Here is a 23,099-nt window from a genome sequence, read left to right as displayed (position 1 = left end):
ATTTTCCTTGAAAACTAACAGCTGAATTTTAGCTCCAGGTGAAGTCAGAATCCATTAAACACCAAGGAAGGAGAAAATATTTAACTGTCGACTCAAGTGAAGGCTACTGGGAAGGAGAATCACAATGGAATGCAAAAAGGAAGAAGAATCTACAACAGCTAAATAACTTATTGCAATCAGAAAGAATCTGGGTGAATAATTCACTGAGCATTTTCAGGCTGTGTACAACCACAGCATGCTAGACGCCCTCAAGAAAGAATTCTAATTCCATATCTTTTCCAATATAATGTCCACCCTTCGTCACCTGGCTGACCTTCTGTCCGTCATTCCCTATAAAGCTCAGCTCAGTTAAAATTCTGCACAAGCTGTCACTCGCTCTTTAGCCACAAGACCATAGATCTACGATGGCTCCTGGACTCCAAAATTCTCATCTCTATAATTTTTCTCTAACTTCGTACTTGTCTGAGTTCTTTGCATGTCTCTAGCAGAATATTGTTTATTCCAAAGTCTTTTCACAGTATTGAAGGTCACCTCAACTATTTAGGACGTCAGATGTAGCATTCCTTTTCAATTACTTTTTCTGCTTCTTGTTCCTCCTTTAAGACCATCCTTAAAATCCACTCTGTAATTGAGCTTTTAGACATCACTACAAAAGCAATCCAGGACTTTACAAAAAAAGCATTGAAAGGTACTTTGTAGATACAATCCAATGCAAAAAAGGTCTCCACGTGCAGAAAACCTGAATTAAATCCAGAAAATGCGCTGCAGATCAGGCAGCGTCTGCAGAGAGAGAAAACAGAAGTGGTGTTTCAGGTCAATGACCTTTCATCAGAGGACAAGAAACTACTTATGGTGGGATTAATTCTTACTAAAACAAAAGATGTAAAGACTCAACTTTTGGTCTAAACTCTGCTGAATCACAATAAAACTGCCACGAATGTCACAAGCAGAGAGGTAACATCTGTGCACAATTGAGCACCAACTGGCTGACTCTGACACAAGATTACACAAAATTTCTTTATTTCAAGGCATCCAATGAAAGATCATCAAGTTGAAATGATAATAAATGTACTTTGAATCTTTGTTAATTCTGTTCTCCAATCTGCTGAGTATTTCCTACATTTTCTTTTTTTCCTCTCTGTGAAGGCAAATCATTTGCATTTAGAAGATATAGATGCTAATACATTTAATTAACAATCAATTTGTAGGACACTATATGAAGTGAAAAACCAGATTTCAATGGAATGCAGACTACTTCCATAATACAAATACAATTTCACTGACTATTTCTGCACATTAACAATGGAGGAACTATCAGCATTTAGGGCAAGAAAGAAATATATTTTTCTTAAGTACTATTCAAAGTTGTGTGTCGGGTTGGAGATGTGTCTCTATCAAAGGAGGTGTAAGGTGCTCCTTCCCTCTGCTAGCCTCCAGGTCACCCTTGGGCAAGGTGTAGTACCTGCTTAGCCCCCCCAGTCAAGTCACGTGACACCATGAGAGCAGGTGGTGGATGGTCGTATGAGCAGCTGGCGCATTTCACAAGTCCCGGTTATGCAACCACTGACGTCAGGCAGACAATCTCTGAACAGTACTGATAAAGGCTGCCATCAGTCGTCTTGTAAGGACATTACCCAGAAGGTGGTAACAGCAAACCACTTTTGTAGAAAAATTTGGCAAGAACAATCATGGTCATGGAAAGATCACAATCACCCACATCACAGAATGTGGCACATAATGAAGACGATGACTATTCAAGGGTGCGCTTATCTGTGACTTTAATGAGAACTAAGCAACTCAGTGCCAAAGGGCAGATATATACCACAGCTAATTTAACCAGAATATAACTCTGTTACAACACTGTAAGCATAATGCCTTGAGAGCTGATGAAATATTGGAAATCAGATATTCCACTATTTGCTGACAACTTGGAAGACGATTTGGTCCATCAAATCTATGCTGATTCTCAATGCAATCCAACTGTTCAACTTATGTCCTTGTAATTTATTCACTTTCTCTCTCATGTCATTTACTCTCCCTCTTTCTCCCACTTACATCACAGGTTATTTACAATAGCCAATTAACTTACCTACCAGCACGTTTTTGGGATGTGGAAGAAAACCTGAGCATCCAAGAAAAACGCTGCAATCAGTACCAGGGGTCAGGTTCGAACCTGGGTCACGGGAACTACGAGGCAGCCGGACTACCTACTGTGTGACTCCTCGATGATACATTTTCTACTCTCTCCGGATGCTATATTTTGTCAGCTGAAATGCTTTTGTCTGCCAGTCCTCGTGCCTCAATGGCTCCTCATTGCCACTTCCAAGTGAAATGGTTTGTGGATGGATTTTTTTTTTATCAAGGTAAGCAAGACAAAGATCCCAGATTCAATGGGAGGTCCTACCTACAGAATACAGCAAAAAGTCTGTACTGAAATGAACTGACATCTAGAGACTGAAACCTTTGGGGAACAGAACAGTAATAATTCCCCTAACATGTGCTCATGATCTTCCAAGGTGGCTGCATTTGTGCATCTCTAGGAAATACTTTATTTTATACTTTATCGTCGCCAAACAATTGCTACTAGAACGTACAATCATCACAGCGATATTTAATTCTGCGCTTCCCGCTCCCTGGATTACAAATTGATAGTAAATATTAAAAATTTAAATCATAAATCATAAATAGAAAATAGAAAAATGGAAAGTAAGGTAGTGCAAAAAAACCGAGAGGCAAGTCCAGATATTTGGAGGGTACGGCCCAGATCCGGGTCAGGGTCCGTTCAGCAGTCTTATCACAGATGGAAAGAAGCTGTTCCCAAATCTGGCCATACGAGTCTTCAAGCTCCTGAGCCTTCTCCCAGAGGGAAGAGGGACAAAAAGTGTGTTGGCTGCGTGGGTCATGTCCTTGATTATCCTGGCAGCACTGCTCCGACAGCGTGTGGTGTAAAGTGAGTCCAAGGACGGAAGATTGGTTTGTGTGATGTGCTGCGCCGTGTTCACAATCTTCTGCAGCTTCTTTCGGTCTTGGACAGGACAACTTCCATACCAGGTTGTGATGCACCCTAGAAGAATGCTTTCTACGGTGCATCTATAAAAATTAGTGAGGGTTTTAGGGGACAGGCAAAATTTCTTATAAAGTTACTGACATAATGAGGATTCCACTTCCAAGCAAGTTATTTTACCAAATGTACTTCAGGATATTTTGAAGTGGGATAAGGTGACACACAGATGCAGTTTTTTTATTAACTGAAGAGTATTGATAACCAACGTCGATATCTGATATTGGTATGAAAAATCTTTATATTGACTACATTTATCTACCTGCAGAGTAGATGAAATAAATGCTGGACGTATTTGGTATTCTGCTTTATATCATACAATACCCATTGGATTCAGGTTAATTGGGTCATTGGTTAATCGGAGCAGCCGCTTATTTGGAACAATTCTTAAAAAAAAACAAAACCAATTGAGAACATAGCCAGGATTCACTTCATTTATTTGGGACACTATGCCACTTAATTGGGACAGGAAACTGCTGTCCAACATTTTTTAACTAATTTTAGTCAGTCATTGTGTGGCCTTTCAACACAACACTGTGCTTCGAGCGAACAGTTATTAAATAGCATCACCGGAGTTTTTGTGTTCATAAAGCAGTGATTTTTCTTACCGATAGTTGGCAAGTAATAAACAGTTAGACAATTCTAGACTGCTTTGCTCACTATGGTTTCAAGCATGGATTGGAGGTGCCAAAAATGGCCGGGAGTGAAAATGAACCGATTTCACTAGTTTAACAAGTAAAAAACTACGAAGAATTTCAATGTATCAACAATCATCTTGAATGTCATAATTAAGATAAAGATTTGGAGAATGCAATTGTCAAAAGCAATGTTTGAAGGCAATCCAATACCTGCATTAGGTGTCTGCTCTGATTTTGTTCATTCACAGTCAATCAAGAGAACAGATCGGGGTACACTGAATGAATTCTTCCATCAATAACTATTAGGAACTAATACGTAGTTTTGTAGTACTGTAGTAGTTTTGGTAATGTTCTAATTTATTCTGTATTTCATTTGAATATTTAATTTGTTACTCAGTTAAATGGTAATTTGTCTTTTTTATACCTTTTTAACTATTTCCTTGAAACCATCTAATTGGTGCAGCTGTTTAATTGGGCTAAAATGTATTGGTCCCGATGTGTCCCAATTAACCAGAATCCACTGTATACATATATTGACTGTGGAAGTAAAACATATGTCACAAGAAGAGTATTTCCCAAGTGGTGAGAGACTGTAAAAAGCTCAGAGATAGAGGAAACTTACTGCCCTAGCGTATGATTCTTAAAATGCTAATATGCAGATTTAACAAGTAACTTGGAAAGTTAATAGAATACTTTTATTATAGGAAAATTAAATACAATCTTCAGTTACGCAGGACACTGAGGAGACCGCTTCTAAAGTACTGTGTCTGCTATTCCATGTCCTTATTTAAGGATGGATTTAAAGAATCCTGAGGGATTGATGTGGAGAGGATATTTCTTTCCCTTGTGGGAGAACTTGGAACAGGGGAATTACTATTTAAAAGTAAGGGGTCACCCATTGAAGACAAAAAAAGAGAAAAAGCATCTTCTCTCAAAAGACTGAGGACCTTTAAAATGCTCTTCCCCAAAGGCTGAAGGGTATCAGACCTTCAAGTATCTTTAAGGTGGTGGTTGACACTTAGGGGTGAAGGGTTATCACGGAAGACAGGAATGCAGGACTGTGGTGAACCCAAGATTTTATTAAGGGCTAGGAGGTGTACGATGTTGCTTGTGTAGAAAACACCAAAACTGAGAAAGGATAGTATTTTTGAAGAAAACTTAAGTAACTTCATTTCAACTGTTCCATAATTAATACATAATATTTTTGTTTTGTCTTGTTCAACTGTGGTAAAAATGATTAATATTAGAACATGAACAATAGGAATAAGCCTTTCAGCCTCTCGTATCTACTTTACCACTGTCTTGCAAAGCTGCTCTTACACTTTACTATCACTTTCTTGCATTAACCACATACTCTTCAATTTTCATAATATTCAAAATCTGTCAATTTTTTTAGACTATAAGACCATAAGACATAGGAACAGAATTTGGCCATCTCACCCATTGAATCTGCTCTGCCATTCAATCATGGCTGATCCTTTTTTCTTTCTCCTCCTCAACCCCAGTTCCTGGCCTTCCCCCCATAACCTTTAATGCCATGTCCAATCAAGAACCTATCAATCTCTGCCTTAAATACAGCCAGCAACCTGGCCACCACAGCTGCATGTGGCAACAAATTCCACAAATTCACAACCCTTTGTCTAAAGAAATTTCTCCGCATCTCTGTTTTGAAAAGGATTCTTGAATTTATTCAGTGAATGAACCTCCATTGCCTTCTTTGAATTCCAAACACCTTACTTCAGGCCTTGACCCTTGATTCTAGATACACCACCAAAGAGAAACACCAACTCCACCCTTTCATTACCAAGCCTTGCAAGGGATTTTTATGTTTATATTACTTCATCTCCCTCTCAGGGGTACACAGCAATTTTAAACCTACCATCGTTGAGTATACTTACTACATTAATGAAATTCGTGTGAAGTAAATCAAGTATAAATATTACCTGTCCGTGGGTACCTGTACGAATCACACCTTCGTGTCTCAAGCATGGGTGAAGTCACATGGATAATTTCAACATTGGATTCGTCATTCTCTTCATAAAGTATCCTGAAAATCCTTCCCCCATCCGGGGCTGGGAAGAGAATCCAGAAATGAATCAGCCAAATGTAAAAGTGATAAGTTTGATGCTCCTCTTGTTTATATGAAGAGGTGAGTCACATCGAATACTTCTATTTTTTTCCACTGGATTATTAAATTTGGCAAATACATTAGGGACACTTCAGGAAGTTCCAACAACACCAGTTATGCACAACCCAATGGAAAATGTGAGCCTGGCTTCCTTTGAAGGTAAGAAGTGTTCCTACACAGCTACAAAATTGTGCTCATTTTCAATTATATCTGGAAAGCATAATAAATAGCTTATCTCCGTTCACAACAGGAATTCTGCAGATGCTGGAAATTCAAGCAACACACATAAAAGTTGCTGGTGAACGCAGCAGGCCAGGCAGCATCTCTAGGAAGAGGTGCACATGACTTGTCAGTTTTTGATTCCTAACAGTGCAAGTATACATATTATGGTCACCGTTCTAGTTTCACCACATTATTATGTGGAGAAACAATAAAGATACGTAAATATAAGCTCAATATCGTTACTTATGGGAAAGCATACGCAGAGTTCACTTTTGTTCCTGTATGCCAGTCCCCCTCATGTGCACATGAGCTTTTTCACGGTGCCCCGTGTTTCCTACCATGGTCCAAAGACAGTTAGTAGGTTGACTGGTCCATGATTAGGCTAAGATAAATCAGGAGTTGCTGGGCAGCACAGCTCAAAGGGCCAGAAGGGCTTATTCTGCACTGTAGCTCAATAAATACAATAAAATAAATGAAGTCTAACAATTTCCTATAAAGGTAGCTAATGCACTGCTTACAAATTCCCCAAGGGCCTCACAAATATCACAATAACTTCTTAAGCTCTACAACTCAAGATTTCCATGTTCCTACAAACCTTCCCTGTGGCACATTCTGAATACTGTCCTCCCTCCTCCAGCAGCGCAGACAGGGCTCAGCTGTGCCCGTCTCATCAGAATTCTTTCCTTCAACCTCTTAGCTTTTCTACCTCTCTCTACTCATTAATTTACTCCCATTAAAATCTGCCTCTTGAAAATAACATTATGAATGATCGTCCTGATAGCTCCTTATCTGGTTTAAGCCGAACCTTAAGAAGAGCCTTGGGACGTTATATTATCCTAATGGAATTGTACAAATGCGAGTCACTATTGTCCAACACAACAATTACTTATGCTAATTACTTAATGGTCCAGAGTACTGCCTACACAAGGAGATGCTGAAATTACACAATATATTTGCAAACAGAACTGCTCTTTAACCATCTGTACTTCCACGAGTGACGGCAGGATTTCCATTGTGTTGTTCATGTGGGCGGGACTTCTGTGTGCAGAAACATTTCTAAATGAGGTCACTGGATAGAAGTCAGCAGTGGGAAAGCATGGTCAACTCTCTCTCTCCCCTCCCTTTGAGGAGCACTGAACCATATCCTGGTATCAGCTTCATTAACAGAACTTGCAAATTGAATACATTTCAGGCTAATTGGGTAATGGAAAGACATTGGCTTTAGTATTGTAAGAGGTTCGTGGAACTGATTACGAGCTAAGCAGACACTTACTATCCTCTGCAACAGGACACCACCAGTAGCCTGTGTACCGGTCAAACTCTTCCTGCAGTACAAAACTGGAGATCCCTGCAGACTTAGGATCGTCTTCCAGGTTTGGCAAACCTTCATAACAGAAGAATGGGAAGCAAATATTAGAATGTACAAATTAAACAAAAAACAGGAAATCTGAAATAAAAGCTGAACATTTGGAAAAATGCACAGGTGTTTATCTCTCCAAAGGCAATAGGTAACTTGTTTGTTGATATCATTTCCAGTCCAGTTATAAATTAACATGCAATATACATTTTTTAAGTTTAAAAAAAAGTTCTACGTTACACACACAAAATATCGGTGGATCGCAGCAGGCCAGACAGCATCCATAGGAAGAAGCACAGTTGACGTTTCAGGCCAACACCCTTCATCAGGACGTCCAAAACGTCAACTGTGCTTCTTCCTATCGGTGCTGTCTGGCCTGCTGCATTCCACCAGTATTTTGTGTGTGTTGCCTGAATTTCCAGCATCTGCAGATTTCCTCGTGTTTTTGTTATCTTATTGTATTTTTGATATTCTTTGACTGCAGATTATAAAACATAGCATAGTTCCTATATAAGCGTTAAATAGGAGTCTGACAACTCAGCAAAGTGCCATGAATAATTCTATTTCCTGACGCATATTAATCCCTTTTATCCACACTGCTGGCTAAGCTGTTATTTTTCTTGTGTTTTATAACAATATTTTTTCCCATTTATTTTCTATGTATTCTGCTTTCCCAGTTATACAGAGTATACCAGGTTGCTTGCGGCTTTCAACTCCAAGGTGAAGTCCCGCATCCACAGCAAAAGTTTCCCATATCCTTTTCCCTCCCTCGAGCTATCTACCTACCAGGGAGGGAGATGAGCTTTCTTGGTACACGTACATTGAGATATGCTGCACAATGAAATGCATCATTTGCATCAATAACCAATACATCCCAAAGATGTGTTGGCAGCAGCCTGCAAGTGTTGCCATGCTTCTGGCATCAACATAGCATGCCCACAACTTATCATCCCTGACTTGTATGTCATTTTGGCATGTGGGAGGAAACCGGAGCACCCTGAAGAAACCTACATGGTCATGGGGAGAACATACAAACTCTTTACAGACACTGGCGTGAACTGAACCCTGATCTTCCGATTGCTGGCCCCTTATAGTGTTATGCTACCCCTGAGGCTACCATGCCGTCCTGTACCGCAGCCTTTCTATCTATTTCCCAGAGTCTAGATCACTGCCCATTTCTCATTCGTCTCCATCAAAGCTGATCTTTCCTTCTCTACATCCTATTTAAAACACACTTTTAAAATTAGTTCACCATCACTATGGGCTGTCTCTATTCCTTCAATTGCATCTCTCATTTCTGAAGCACTAAGCCTTTATCTTGGTGAGGAATTGTACATTTCACATTGCTGACTCTGTATTTTACATGGTGGGGAGAGGTTCTGAATTTCTACAGACCGTATCTATTCGATTTTTGTCAGTCAGGAAGTTTGACTGTGTCAACGTCTGAAAGGAATTTCCCAAAGGGCTGAATGTCGTTGATGTTTTTGTGGCACATCTTCCACAGGGAAGGTTTACTTGTGTATTTAATTCCTATACATAGACTTGTGAGGACAAGAGACAGATTTAAACAGCTTGGTCTTCTGGATTAGTGCTCTTCATTACTGATCATTTACGATCCATCACACATTTCATACATCTTGCCAGGTGGAAGCCAATCTTTGGCAAGAAAGCGTTTTGGGGAACCACAAGGTTTAAAACCCACTGCAAGAATTCCAAGACTAGATTCCGTATGTTAACTTTGATACAGGGTTATTGGAACAAATCCCATAAGAAGCTGTAGATGAACTGCTATCAAAAAATAACTGAAATGTCACTTCAAAGAATTTATTTATGAGACAGGAGGAGGACATTTTACCAGTCTGGTCCATGACAGTTCTTGGCAGAACACTTTCCCAAGTCCCACTCTCCCTCTCTGCCATGACTGCATCATTTCACCTGGCATAAACGCACACACACTCACCAGGAAAACATGCAAACTCCACATAGACAGCACTCAAGGTCAGGGATGAACTCAGGCTGCTGGAGTTGTGAATTATTGGACAGAGGATGGTCAAAGTAGGTTTGATATTATTGTAGGCACATAGTTATCAAGAATGGATTCAACAACACTGTGGATAGAGGATTATCAGAATGATCTCCACACTGCACATTGAAGATTATTGGAACGGATCCCAAACACCTCGTCAACGTGATATTCTGTGAGATTCTCACCAATACCTTTATGTGCAAAAGTCAGTCTCCTTTCCTCTCCCGATTCAATGTTAGAAATCCACAAATCATTGCTGTGGATGAATGAAATCCAAGATGAATCAGAGGGACAAATTTTGGGATCCATCCTGATGTTGGGGCAGCTGGTCTTTACTGGCATAGGGTTTTTCGGCTCATTCTGCAAAGTAGAACAACCAAAGGATTTACCGATTCCTATCAACTGTTGCACCACTTTAAACCACTCTAATAAATAACTTATTCATTGCAGAATAAGTTGCTCAGCTGTGGAACACAACAACCTCTGTCCTTTAACAGTTTCTAGTGGTTGCTCTGATTTCACAGCAGTAAGTTTGTTTTGGTGGTACAGAGATTGTTTGAAATCTAAACTCTGTACCACCACAACAAACTTCACTTGGTCAGTTCTATTCATCCAACACAGAGTATCTGTCGAAAGCAATCCTTGTTTTATTTTAATATCTAATTGAATCACATGGAATCAAACCTTTGCCTGCAGGTGAGTGATTTGCTTAAAGATCTTCCTACACTGTAGGAGCCATGTATCTATTTTATGTCTGTCTGTTTTGTATTTCGTGTTGCGTGTTTATTATGGGTAACCTGTCATGTGGGTTGGTGTGTAGTAGAGGCAAATGAGTATAGTTACGTATTTGTGCCTGATCAGTTCAGTTTGGTCTGGTTAGAGCCAAAAAGTGAGCTGGAGTGACATTTTGTTTGTTGACAATTCATTTCTCTATTACACAAGTTTTGTTTAATATCGCTAATATAGTTCAACCGCTTAGTTATGCTAATTGGAAACCCAAGATCGCTATATCGCTAATTTAGTTTTTGTTTTAATCGCTCCAAAATTGTTCGTTTTGGCTGGTTTCATAATAAAGGACTGAATGTACTTATATTTTGATTTTGGAACTTCAGTATTTTAGAATCACATCATACAGCGTCAACCCCTATACTCAATCTCTGAGCAAACTGGTTTCCTTTCAAGTAACCGCTACACAGTCTTTCATTGATTCTACTGTGTTTCTTGGTACTTACTGTGAATGCCCACAAGAAAATGAATCTCAGGTAACATACATTGTATGTACTTTGATCATAAATTTACTTTGAACTTTGAACAGTTCTCATGTCAAAGCTTTGCATCAACAACTCTTATCTAATTTACCCAGCAAACCACAGGAAAATTATTTTATCTAATATTGATGCATTTTGCCCAAGTGTGATCAAGAAACAGATTCTGAAACTTTCTCATCCTCCCTGGTCTTCTGCAATTGGATATTATGTATTTTTGTTTTGAATTTCTTCCTTGATAGGATGTTTGTGGTAATGGGAAGCCTGCATTTAATAACTACCATTAACAATGCCGTGCCAATGGCTTTTGGGACCGTCTGGTAAAGGATACCATTGAAATAAAACCAGAGGAAAAGAATCTTAACAAAGAGGAAGGTCTCGCTCTAAGTACGTACTGGAATCCGACTGTAAACAAAGTGGGACAGTGGAAACCTGATTGGATGAGGACTAACCAATCAGGAGGAACAGACGACAGGGGTATAAATACCACCAGACTAGACATGACTAGGCGTCATCCTTGATGAAGACTGTGGAATTTGTCATCGAAATGCCGATTAAAATCAATACCGGTACCTGGCTGGGACCCCGATGAGAATTTATTCATTACCCTTAACAGCTTAGATGGTGGTAAGCAGTACTTTAGAAAGTACTCTCAGAACACTGTTGGTTTTGGATTTCCAATGTTCTGACCAACTAATAAGGAAGAAATGGCAATATACTGTACTTGCGTTCAAAGCAGAATAGAAAATGGCACACCAACCTACTGAGATTTTTCCCATTCATTAATTCTAACCCTGACACTGGTATCACAACTTTATCACAATATTAAAAAATCTAGAAATACCAGGCAAATAGAACAATTTCCAAATGACATTTTTGAATCCATTAAGTACACATGTATAAATAAGACATCAATTTGGTAGTAGTATGGGTAGATTACCAAGCATTTTAGATTCTATGTGACTCATTGAACAGATGCCAATCAGAATGGGTCTAGGTCAAATGGACAAGACAAGCTATAGACATTTAGCATTAAAACAGATTAGACATTACACACTAAATGTACATTTCACACGATCATCAGGCTGTGGAATTTTGCAAAGAAAAAAACTCGAATACAGCACAGTCACATGTTTTCCCACAGGGTAATAACAGTAGCCTGTGAATCAATCTCCAGTAATACTATTACTTCAAAGAGAAATACATAAAGATTTGCATTTATATTATGCCTTTCAATTCACTTGTAGAACATCCCAAAGTACTTCACAGATAAAGAACTATTTTTGAAGTACTGTCATAGTCATAACACAGACACAGCATACTCCCACAAATAATGTTGATGTTTCATCAGTTACGCCAAATAGGGTTCAATGTTAGTCTGGACACTAAAATTATTTTTTACTAGGTTATACTGGACAACAAAGATATTGCTTCCTGAATACTAATGGGTGTATCTTATGGATTTTGGGCTGCTGGTAATGAAAATCACCATGAAGTTATCCTATCATGCACCTTTTTTTAAAAATCGCCTACCTTTGTTATTTAAATTCATAGTTCAAATCAGAATAAATGATGTCAAGATTAAGGAAGGCATTTTTCCACAAATCAAACAGGTCATCAGTGACAAGCAATTTGAAGAATTTCGAGTGGGACCGGAGAAAATCGCATGGAAGGCATTCAAGGATATTACTGATTTTTTTTTTGGCAACTACAGAGCACCAAACTACGTGCAGCTGGTTAACAACATTCTTCAAGCATACAAAACCATGAAATGCAACATATCACTACAGATACATTTTCTGCATTCTCATTTAGACTTCTTCCCTGCAAATGTTGGCGCTGTCAGCGACAAGCGTGGTGAAAGGTTTCAAAATCATCAAAACATTTTTAGCTTAGTTGAACTATTGCAAAGCATTAACGCCATTATGCAATTAAATGCATTATATTAAAGTTAATTTCTTGTTTCTCCAAATTGCTATGTGATACAAGTAGTCTGAAATTATACTTGTGTTCAACTTCAAGTGATCTAGCATAAACAAAAAAAAAATTCTGAGAACACTTTTGAAAAAAATTGTTGTCCCGTCTCATCTGTCCTCTAATCCAAAGAATATATTCTCACAGAAAATGTAAATGAGGAAAAATATAGCTGAAATTTGTAGAATGAGACTCACAGTGAATCCTGTGCTACTGTCGTCCACTGTGTAATAAATGTTGTTGCTTGCCTGAAACAGAAACATCCCACTTTCTTTGTGGAAATCATATGAGGCAATACCGATTGTTCCAATTCGTTTTCTTTCTCTTAACAACTCCTCTTCACGACAGTAAATTCCATAATCAGGAGTAGACTGGGTAATAAAGGAGAAAAGCTCATTTAGTTTCCCTTATTTCGAAATAAGTAAAAGACAAGACATTAGCACGATTGGCCGCACCTGAAAGTAATCCAACAGGGGATTCCATGGGAGTAAACGTTCAGCATCCTTGCTTATCATGTGGGGAATTTCTGAGTAGAACAATGTGTTTTCACGGTTTTCATTTGACATTGCTGAAAGAGAATTATATGCTAAAATCAATCACCTGTCAGAGCAAGTCACAGTAATATTAACAGTCAGAATTCTTCAAATCAACAATGGACAACAAAATAATGCAGAATATTGGATCCAGCAAGACAGCCTGGTAGGGCTCTGAAAACCTGTGCCAACCAACTGGAAGGAGTGTTCAAAGGTATTTTCAATCTCTCATGGCTGCAGTTGGAAGGTCCCACCTGCTTCAAAAGGGCAACAATTATTGTATACCAGTGTGTAAGGAGAGCAGGGCAAACTGCCTTAACGGCAATCATCCAGTAGCACTCACACCTATGGTGAAGAAATGCTTTGAGAGATTGGTGATGGCTACAATAAACTCCTGTCTCAGCACAGCCCTGGACCCACTTCAATTTGCCTATTGTCACAATATGTCTATGGCGAATGCGACCTCATTGGCTGTTTATGTGGCCTTGGATCACCTGGACAACAGAAATACCCATGTCATGGTGCTGTCTGTTGACTACAGCTCAGTGTTTAAAACAATCATTCCTACAGTTTTGATTGAAAAGCTCCAGAATTTGGGCCTCCGTGCCTCCCTCTGCAACTGGATCCTCAACTTCCTCACCGAGAAATCAGAATCTATGTGGATCAGAAGAAACATTTCCACCTCGCTGACAATCAACACTGACAAAACCTCAGGAATGTGTGTGCTTAGCCCACTGTTCTACTCTCTCTACACCCATGACTGTGTGGTTAGGCACAGCTCAAGTACCATCTGTAAACTTGCTGACAATACAATTGTCAGACGGTGATGAGAGCGTGCACAGGAACGAGATATTTCAGCTGGTTGAGTGGTGTCACAGCAATAACTTTGCAACCAACGTCAGTAAGACCAACGAACTGATTGTGGGCTTCAGAAAGGGTAAGAAAAGGGAACCTACACCAGTCCTCATAGAGGGATCAAAAGTTTCTGGGTGTCAATATCCTGGGCCCAACATATTGATGCAGGTACGAAGAAGGCATGACAGCTGCTATATTTCATTTGGAGTTTGAGGAGATTTGGTAGGTCACCAAAGACTCTCACAAATTTCTACAGCTATTCTGTGGAGAGCATTCTAACTACTACATCACCATCTGGTATAAGGGACTACTGCTCAGGATCGAAAGAAGCTGGAGAAAGTTGTGAACTCAGTCAGCTCCATCATGGGCACCAGCCTCCACAGCAACCAGGACATCCTCAAGGAGTGATGCCTCAAAAAGGCAGCGTCCATCATTAAGGACTCCCATCACCCAGGACATACCCTCTTCTCATTGCTACCATCAGGGAGGAGGTACAGAAGCCTGAAGACCCACACTCAGTGATTCAGTAACAGCTTCTTCCCCTCTGCCATCTGATTTCTGAATGGACATTGAACCCATGAACACTACATCACTACTTCTTTTATTTCGACAATACTTAATTACTTAATATATATACTTACATTTTTTCCTCTATTATTATGTATTGCATTGTACTGCTGCTGCAAAGACAACAGATCGCATGAGAAATGCCGGTGATATTAAATGTATGGCAACACTTGAGTGCTGTCCCCAGCACACCCTTACGTTGCGTTGTTGTTAACGCAAACACCACATTTCAAAGATGCAAGATTCAGAGTACATATGCAGTGTACAACCCTGAGATTCATCTTCCCACAGACAGCCATGAAACAAAGAAAACCATCCAAATAATAACATCAAACTCCCAACTTGTAAAGAATAAATCATGCAAACGGCATTAAAAAAAAAGCAAAAAACACAAAATATAAAATGTCAAACCACACAAGTCATCGAAACAGTCCAGGAATATTCAGTTCAGTTCAGTTCAATCCAGTGCCACATTGTTTGGTGACTGCAGGCTGCAGCAGCAGTCCACCTCGATCAAAACCCCACGAAATAGCAACAAAAAAAAAGCGGCAACCAGACAACACACGCAAAATGCTGGAGGAACTCAGCAGGCCAGGCAGCATCTATGGAGAAGAGTACAGTCAACGTTTCAGACTGAGACACTTTAGCAGGACTCGGCCCGAAACATCTCATCCTGTAAGGTTGACTGCACTTCTTTCCACAGATGCTGCCTGGCCTGCTGGTTTCCTCCAGCATTTTGCGTGCGTTGCTTGGATTTCCGGCACCGGCAGATTTTCTCTGTTTGTGAAAGAAGCAACCAGAAACCAGAAACACATCATAGCACAAACCACAGGGGCCACTGTATGTGTTAGTGAATATGCAATAAATAAATGAATCTGAATCTGAAAAATCTTGCGTTACAGAAGTAATAGTCATGAAAAGGCGCTCCCAGGGCTGTGTGCTCATCCTGCTGTTGTTCACTAGGCTAACACACGAGGGCTCTGTTAACCAGTTTAACCAAGTTATCAAGTTTATTGACAACACAGCCATGGTTGGCCTCATCAACAACAGCGACGACCAGACAGTGTCCAGGGAGGAGGCTCAGCGGCTGGTTGAATGGTGTGAGCACAATATCTTTAGCCTCGGCGTGGACAAGACCAACGAGATGGTTGGGTACTTTAGGAAGGTGTAGGCTACCTACTCCTCACTGCACGTAAACGGCTCCTTTGTGGGGAAGAGTTAGGCAGCACCAAGTACCAAGTTTCTGGGCGTACACATAATGGATAATCTCTCTGGGTCCGTCAATGACACCTCTTTGGTCAAAGTGTCTGAGGAGACTGAGGTGAGTGAGGACTCCCCTCTGCATTCTAACCAATTTTAACTGGAGCACCATTTAGAGAGCATCCTAACCAGTTGCATCACTGTCCAGTACAGGAATTGCAAGGCACCTGACCATAAGACCCTACAAAGGATTGTGAGGACTGCCGATAGGATCGTTGGTCTCTCTTCCACTCATCAGAGATATTTATCAGGAGCACTATGCACCCAGAGCCCTTACCATTGTCAATGATCCCTCCCATCATCCAGCAATCTCTTTTGACCCCCTACCATCATTCAGGAGGTACCGAACATTAGGACAAGGACTGTTAGGATGGGAAACTGCTTTTTCTCCCAGGCCATGAGACTACTGAACTCCTTGCCACTACCCAGGTCTCATCATGTATCGCGTTATACTGTTTACTTTTTAACTTGCATCATAAATACACCTTATTATTTGTTAATTAATTTGCAGTAATGTTACTTTATGTATGGTGTGCGAGTTATACAGTTGCAAGAAAAAGTTTGTGAACACTTTGCAGTTACCTAGCTTTCTGCATAAATTACTCACAATAATAAGACAAACACAATCTGCCTGAACTAGTAACACACAAAACAATTGTACTTCTTCTCATCAATATTGAGTACACCATTTAAACAATCACAGTCTAAGTTCAAAAAAGTATGTGAACCTGTGGGGTAATGCCTTCTACAAAAGCTATTTGGAGTCAAGTGTTCAAATCAATGAGATGAGATTGGAGGTGTGGGTTGTACAGATTCCCTGCCCTATAAAAAAGACACACAAAGTCAGGTTACTGACAGAGCCTGCTCTTCTCAAGAAAGATCTGTTTATGTGCACCATGCTTTGATCAAAACAACTTTCAGAGGACCTTGGAAGAAGAATTGTAGAGATGCATGAAGCTGGCAAAGGCTATATAAGCATTTATAAAGACCTGAATGTTCATCAATCCACAGTAAAAGAAACTGTCTACAAATGGAGGAAATTCAGTACTGGTGATACTCTCCCTAGGCGTGGGTGTTGTGCAAAGATCACACCAAGAGCACAATGTGCAGTGCTGAAGGGGGTGAAAAAGAACACAAGGGTAACAGCAAAAGACCTGCAGAAATCTCTAGAACTTGCTAAAGTCTCTGTTCGTGTATCCACTATAAGAAAAACACTGAACAAGAATAATGTTCAGGGAAGGACACCATGGGGGAAACCACTTCTCTCCAAAAAAAAAACATTTTTGCTCATCTCAAGTTTGCAAAACACCACCTGGATGTTCCACAATGCTTCCGGGACAGTGTTCTGTAGACAGATGAGACAAAACTTTTTTGGCAGAGATGCACACCACTACATTTGGAGGAAAAAGGGCACTGCACACCAACACCAAAACCTCATCCCAACTGTGAAGCATGGTGGAAGGAGCAGGGCCTGGACAGCTTTCAATCATTGAGGAAACAATGAATTCAAAATTGTTACAAGATATTTTCCAGGAGAATGTCAGGGTAGCAGTCCGTTATCTGAAGCTTAATACACGTTGGACAATGCAACAAGACAACGATCCAAAATTCAGGAGTAAATCAACAACAAAATGGTTTAAAGAGAAAAAAAAATTGTGTTTTGGAACAGCCAAGTCAGAGTTCAGACCTTGACCCAATTAATATCAGATGGTAAGAAAGGAAAAAATACTTCAAAGGTATTAAGAATTGTTTTAGAGCGTAAAGGGAGGCAGAAAAATCTTTCTACGTATAAAAGGCTCTTAGGATATGGAATGTTTTACAATATGTGATTATCAAACATGAAGTTAATCACAGGAACTAAAAAAGAAATTAATAAATAGATAAATATAGTGTTGCACAAGGCACAATGGATATTTCCACAGTGAAAGCAGAGGGCAATTGGATTACTCTCAAAAGCATCCTACAATGGATCAATTTGCAATATTCAGCACTATAATACTAACAATATGTAAATGCACACTGATTTCTTTATCCATTACATGCACCAATAAATGCAAAACTTTCATGTGTACATACTAAACAGTCCTAACCTTCCCAATTTTATATTCAAATAACATTGAAACTTCATTGATTGAAAGACAAATATTTTTCTTTACTTTTAAAATATTGAGGATCTGCTGGAGGCAGTTTAGGCTTTTCTACTGACTCTTATTTGTTAAAAACCAAGCAAAATTTCACAGGGAAGTAAAGAGTAAACTCTACTATCGTTAGGGCTGGAGTCAGATACAGCCAATGCAATAAGTGCCAAATAAAATCGCCTTCCTTTCCTCATGAATGAGATTTAATCAGTGAGTTCACATGATAATCCCAGGGTTTTTGCAATAAATTTTCAAAGACATTCAGCTTTTTATTTTCAAAGTTTTGTTCTCAGCTGAATTAAAACTCTCACAAAGCCAATTTAAAAGTTGAAATCATATTCTTTGGATTATTAGCTTACTAGAAAGGATCGATAGCAAGAGCCTCAAACAATGCCATACGTCACTGAACAGTAGGAAATGTTTGCCTTTTTCAAAGAAAGCTATATAGAGTGACTTTGAAGATCTCAGGGTGTTTCAAGGTGCTTTATCACCAATGAATGACTTCTGAATGGTAATCACTGTGATAATGTTGAAATAAAATGTTTAAAAATATTTCTTCATGTCATGTTATCCATCTATTGGATAACATTCGTATTAGTTATACTTTTACTTTTTAGTCTTATGTTTACTTTGCCTTATTGTTTGCACAGAAATGTCTTATTTTTGAAACATTTTAAAGCATCAAACATATTTGAAATATGGTTAATTAGTTTAAATGTTTTTATAAATGAGCTTACAACTTTTCCTCTAAGAGAACCACAACCTTGTTTTGGTTTGGAGGCTTGTGGGCCTCAATGACCTGGAGAGCTATGTTGGCTGGAGTCAGGACTTTATGCTTTGGCTCTCGGTAGGGTCACCCATGTCAAACAGGTCAAAGGGTAAAGGTCAGACTAAAAGTGATCCACCATTCCTCCAGGTTTGGGGGTTCAGCTCAGGGCTAACAACCCTGATTGGTAAGACAAAATTGTTATGGAAACAGCAAAGAATCCTTCTATATCTGAGCGTGACGGTATTCCTGAGTTTCCACATTGGACTTGCATCTCTGACAGTAGTGAAAACTGTGAGGAAACTACTGACTTGACGAAGGAAGCCCCAAACACCACCAGAGATGGAAGACCTTCATTGCTACCCTAAACGTCAGCGGCGTAACAGACAGTAAGAAAGTTACAATTTCTGTTTGAAATGCATTAAACAGAAATGAGGTTCAATACATTCCTTAGCTCAGCTTTCACTAAGCCCCCATCGAATTCCATGTCGACAGCCGGTGAGTCTCAAAGAATTGCCCAAAACCTGCAGTAGGTCCTCTTTTGCTCTGAACAAACCTTATAACTAAAGCAACTCCAGCTCAATGTGCCTGATAACATGCTGAGAAATTTCCTCTGTACCTTCTCGAGAGAAGCAGGCTCCTTCCTACAATACGACAACCTAAACTTGTATGTTGGTGGGCATACAAGAGAGAACTCAAATGAAGGCAAAAGGCAAAGGAGAAAGAAAAAGACTAGTTAAAACTCCAATATTCTAATTAATGTCCAGCAAGATTCCCAGTAGATGAAGAGTAGATTCGCTACGACCTGGGTATGTGGTATTGCCAATAAATAAGAGAGCATTCATCTCATACATCTATATCGCATCTCTGTGTATCTAGTCATAGGAGATGATGCAGATGCTGGAAGTCTCAAGCAACACACACAAAATGCTGGAGGAACTCAACAAGCCAGGCACCGTCTATGGAGGAAAATAAACCGTTGATGTTTTAGGCCAAGACGTGATGAAGGTTCTAGGCTCGAAACATTGCTGTTTATTCCCCTTCATAGATGTTACCTGGCAGGCTGAGTTCGTCCAGCATTTCGTGTGTCTTGCTCTGTGCATAGAGGACCTGGATGAGTTCAGCACTGTCCATCTTCAGAAACATGAGCACTAACAGTCAAAAACTTCACCGACAAACAATGTCAAAATTGATGCTGGTGAGGGACAGGATTGATAACTGGAAAATTAACAGGAAATAATAACATGCTGCAGATTATTAAGGAATTTACTCTTTTGGAGAGAAGGAGGATGAGAGGAGACATGATAGAGGTGTACAAGATAATAAGAGGAACAGATAGAGTGGCTAGCCAGCACCTCTTCCCCAGGGCACCACTGCTCAATACAAGAGAACATGGCTTTAAGATAAGGGGTGGGAAGTTCAAGGGGGATATTAGAGGAAGGTTTTTTACTCAGAGAGTGGTTGGTGTGTGGAATACACTGCCTGAGTCAGTGGTGGAGGCAGATACACTCATGAAGTTTAAGAGACTACTAGACAGGTATATGGAGGAATTTAAATTGGGGGTTATATGGGAGGCAGGGTTTGAGGGTCGACACAACATTGTGGGCCGAAGGGCCTGTACTGTGCTGTACTATTCTATGTTCTATGTAATTAGTATGTCACTTACTGATGTAATTCCAATCCAAAAAATATCTGTCGTAATCATCACAAACAACAGTCATAGAAACGTCCCACTAATTCCAAGTAAAGAGACAGCCCAGTGGAACGGGCTGTTAAACAAAAGTTACTGTTATTGAACATACCAACGCACAGGGGATGTGTCAAGACATCAGAACCAGGTTTACTATCATTGGCATACGTTGTGAAATTTGTTTGTTTTGCAGCAGCAGGTCAGTGCAAAGGATACAAAATTACAATAAGCTAGATACCTGGACCAAAAAAGAAAGCAAAATAGTAAGGTAGTGTTCATGGACCATTCAGAAATCTGATGGCGGACAGGAAGCTTTTCCTAAGACTGTGAGTGTGTGTGTGTGTGTGTGTGAACAGATCGAACTCGATGATTATAATGTGACTACCGGCCGCACGAGAAACAATGCAAATATAACTGCTTGGTATTATTGAGAATCAGAAGCTACTCACCCAAATAATAGAGCCTATCTGAATAAAGTCCCTCTGGATCATTTTTCTTTACGAAACAGAAGTCGTGAGGAGTCTTGGCCATCATGTGCCCATGCATCTTCCTGTCGGTGATTAGCTTGCGTAGGCGGCTCCAGGAGTACCGCTCCACGTAGTACGGCTCAAAGGCCTCTGACTCTCCAATTTCCACAGCAGTGTTTGCGGAGGCAGTTTCGAAAACCTCAATGTTTGGTTGCTCGGTTTCCATTGCTGCAGCCATCACCTCCCCTCCTGAGAGACAAGGACAAGAGAATGAAAGACCAGCCTGCAGCAGTGCAACGAATGAAGTGCCCGCTACCTCAGCATTGCAGTGTGTGATGTCCACCATCCTGTTACTCCGCACTCCTCACGCAGCCCCAAGTAAGCTGAGCCCAGAAAACACCATCCCACTACCTCTTGCTAGTCAATGGTAGGTTCATGACATTAGCCAATCTCATTTTGAGCTTTTGTCTGGATCGGAAATACAGAGGCTGCAGGACGTGTGGAATTAGGAACAGGAAGCAACTCCAGATGATCCAAGGAGGATTTGTTCCTTTTCATTTTTACTTGCCCTGCGACTAGGAGCTCAACACCTACCCCTCATCGGTTCAGGTTAAATTACTAACTTCAGTCTAAATTCGATTCTCATTCGGTGGAATTGGAAAAGCCAGTGCTGTTTTTACTCTGGCAAACAAACTGATCAGAAAAAAATACATTCAAATCCCCATTCAATGTTTAACCAGATTAATAGATGTGGTGTACATTATAGTAGGTGCACCTCAAAAGCTCTTCATTTGTTCTAAAGCATTTGGTGGCATCACAAGGTGTTTAAAAAAAAGTCATAGCATTGCCTGTTTCTTCTTTACCAATTAAAATACAAATCAACAAATGCACTGAGACATAAACTGACGCAATCGACCGTCCAGAAACAGCTCTACACAAAGCATCCACGGTCCGATTTTGCTGGGCTAAAATAGACAGGTGTCAAGGATCAAGTTCTGCGATTCTTTGATTATTTATTGGGAACAGTACAATAATACAACTGCACAGACAAGGGAAAACACTGATTCTAAAGTTTTACTGGAAAATTATTAACAACAAGCTAGATAACCATGTTAAAAATGAAGCCCGAACAAAATATGCCATTTAAAAGCGTTTGACGTACGTTCTACAAAGAATAATAGAGGCCATTCAATAAAAGACCGAGTTTGAAGAGCTGACTTTGAGGAAAGGCTCAAATTGCATCAAACGACAACCTCGGGATTCAGTTCATGAGTTAAAGTCAGGATTGGGAGAACCCAGTGGATTTATTTCGCACTACCAGCGTCCGCAGTGTGTGGCCGTGGCACGTTAGCTGGATGTTTCCGAAAAGCCAACTATGTTAAGAGGAAAACAGACCGAGACTATTCTTGGACGGTAGGATTCCGAAATTATTTCAGCTGAGGAACGTGCAAGGTGGTAAATATGTACAAGCAACACACGCAAAATGATGGAGGCCGGGCAGCATCTCTGTAGCATGGACGTTTCGGGCCGAGACTCACGAGTCCCAGTGATGGGTCTCGACCCGAGGTGTCAGCTGTACTCTTTTCCATAGATGCTGCCTGGCCCGCTGAGTTTTTGTGCGCTTTGCTTTCGATTTCCAGCTCTCTTGTTGGTAAATAAATACAACCCGTTTTATCTTGCAGAGATAGAATGCGATGCACGCTGAGGTTTGCACTGTTTAGTGTTACAAATCACAACGGGTCCAACACTTTATTCAGCGTGTTCGTGCCTCTAAATAAATAAGGTAAAAGAACAATTGCAAACAACATTTATTCAATCCTCACCCACGCACTGCACCGCTCTCACTCTCTTCCGGGCTCTTTAGGCACTTCCGCTCTCAACGCCAACGAGATGAACGCAAGAGGAGCCGCATTCCTCGTCCATCCTCCTGAACCTGGGCCGCCTGGTGTCGCAGTGCCGGTGGACCTCCGTGCGCAGCGCCGCCACCGGCCAGCCTGCGAGGGATGAGCGCCGCCTGCGGATCGCCGTCGCTGCCGCTGGAGTTCACTGACCAGCGCCACCTAGCGTCAACGCCGCGGTTTCTCTCAGGAAAGGTGAACGAACATTTAAAGGTGGCCAAGCCAATCAGCTTTTGAGCGAGATAAATCAAACT

At 40.4% G+C, this 23,099-nt stretch overlaps 1 protein-coding gene across 3 annotated transcripts in view; it reads right to left on the bottom strand.

Annotated features, from left to right (window-relative positions):
• The window catches only part of LOC134355710 (dipeptidyl peptidase 8-like), a 52,549-nt gene extending 29,724 nt beyond the window's left edge, over positions 1–22,825 (bottom strand). For 2 of the 3 annotated variants that reach the window (XR_010020164.1, XM_063066031.1), the window contains exons 1-7: positions 22,771–22,825; positions 20,930–21,196; positions 13,127–13,239; positions 12,869–13,042; positions 9,624–9,792; positions 7,323–7,433; positions 5,643–5,771 (exon numbers count right to left, since the gene is read on the bottom strand). Coding sequence is in view for 2 of the 3 variants with exons in the window: in XM_063066031.1 (XP_062922101.1) it covers positions 5,643–5,771; positions 7,323–7,433; positions 9,624–9,792; positions 12,869–13,042; positions 13,127–13,239; positions 20,930–21,185 (952 nt within the window). In the remaining variant the exon portion in view is untranslated. The remainder of the gene's footprint in view (positions 1–5,642; positions 5,772–7,322; positions 7,434–9,623; positions 9,793–12,868; positions 13,043–13,126; positions 13,240–20,929; positions 21,197–22,770) is intronic. The other variant, XM_063066032.1, reaches the window with a different exon arrangement.
• Between the last annotated feature and the right edge of the window lie 274 nt (positions 22,826–23,099).

The sequence above is a fragment of the Mobula hypostoma genome, chromosome 13 (genome assembly GCF_963921235.1).
Source record: "Mobula hypostoma chromosome 13, sMobHyp1.1, whole genome shotgun sequence".
Classification (NCBI taxonomy): domain Eukaryota; kingdom Metazoa; phylum Chordata; class Chondrichthyes; order Myliobatiformes; family Myliobatidae; genus Mobula; species Mobula hypostoma.
The sequence above is the reverse complement of the archived record's forward strand: the minus strand, read 5'-3'. Positions and strand labels throughout refer to the sequence as shown.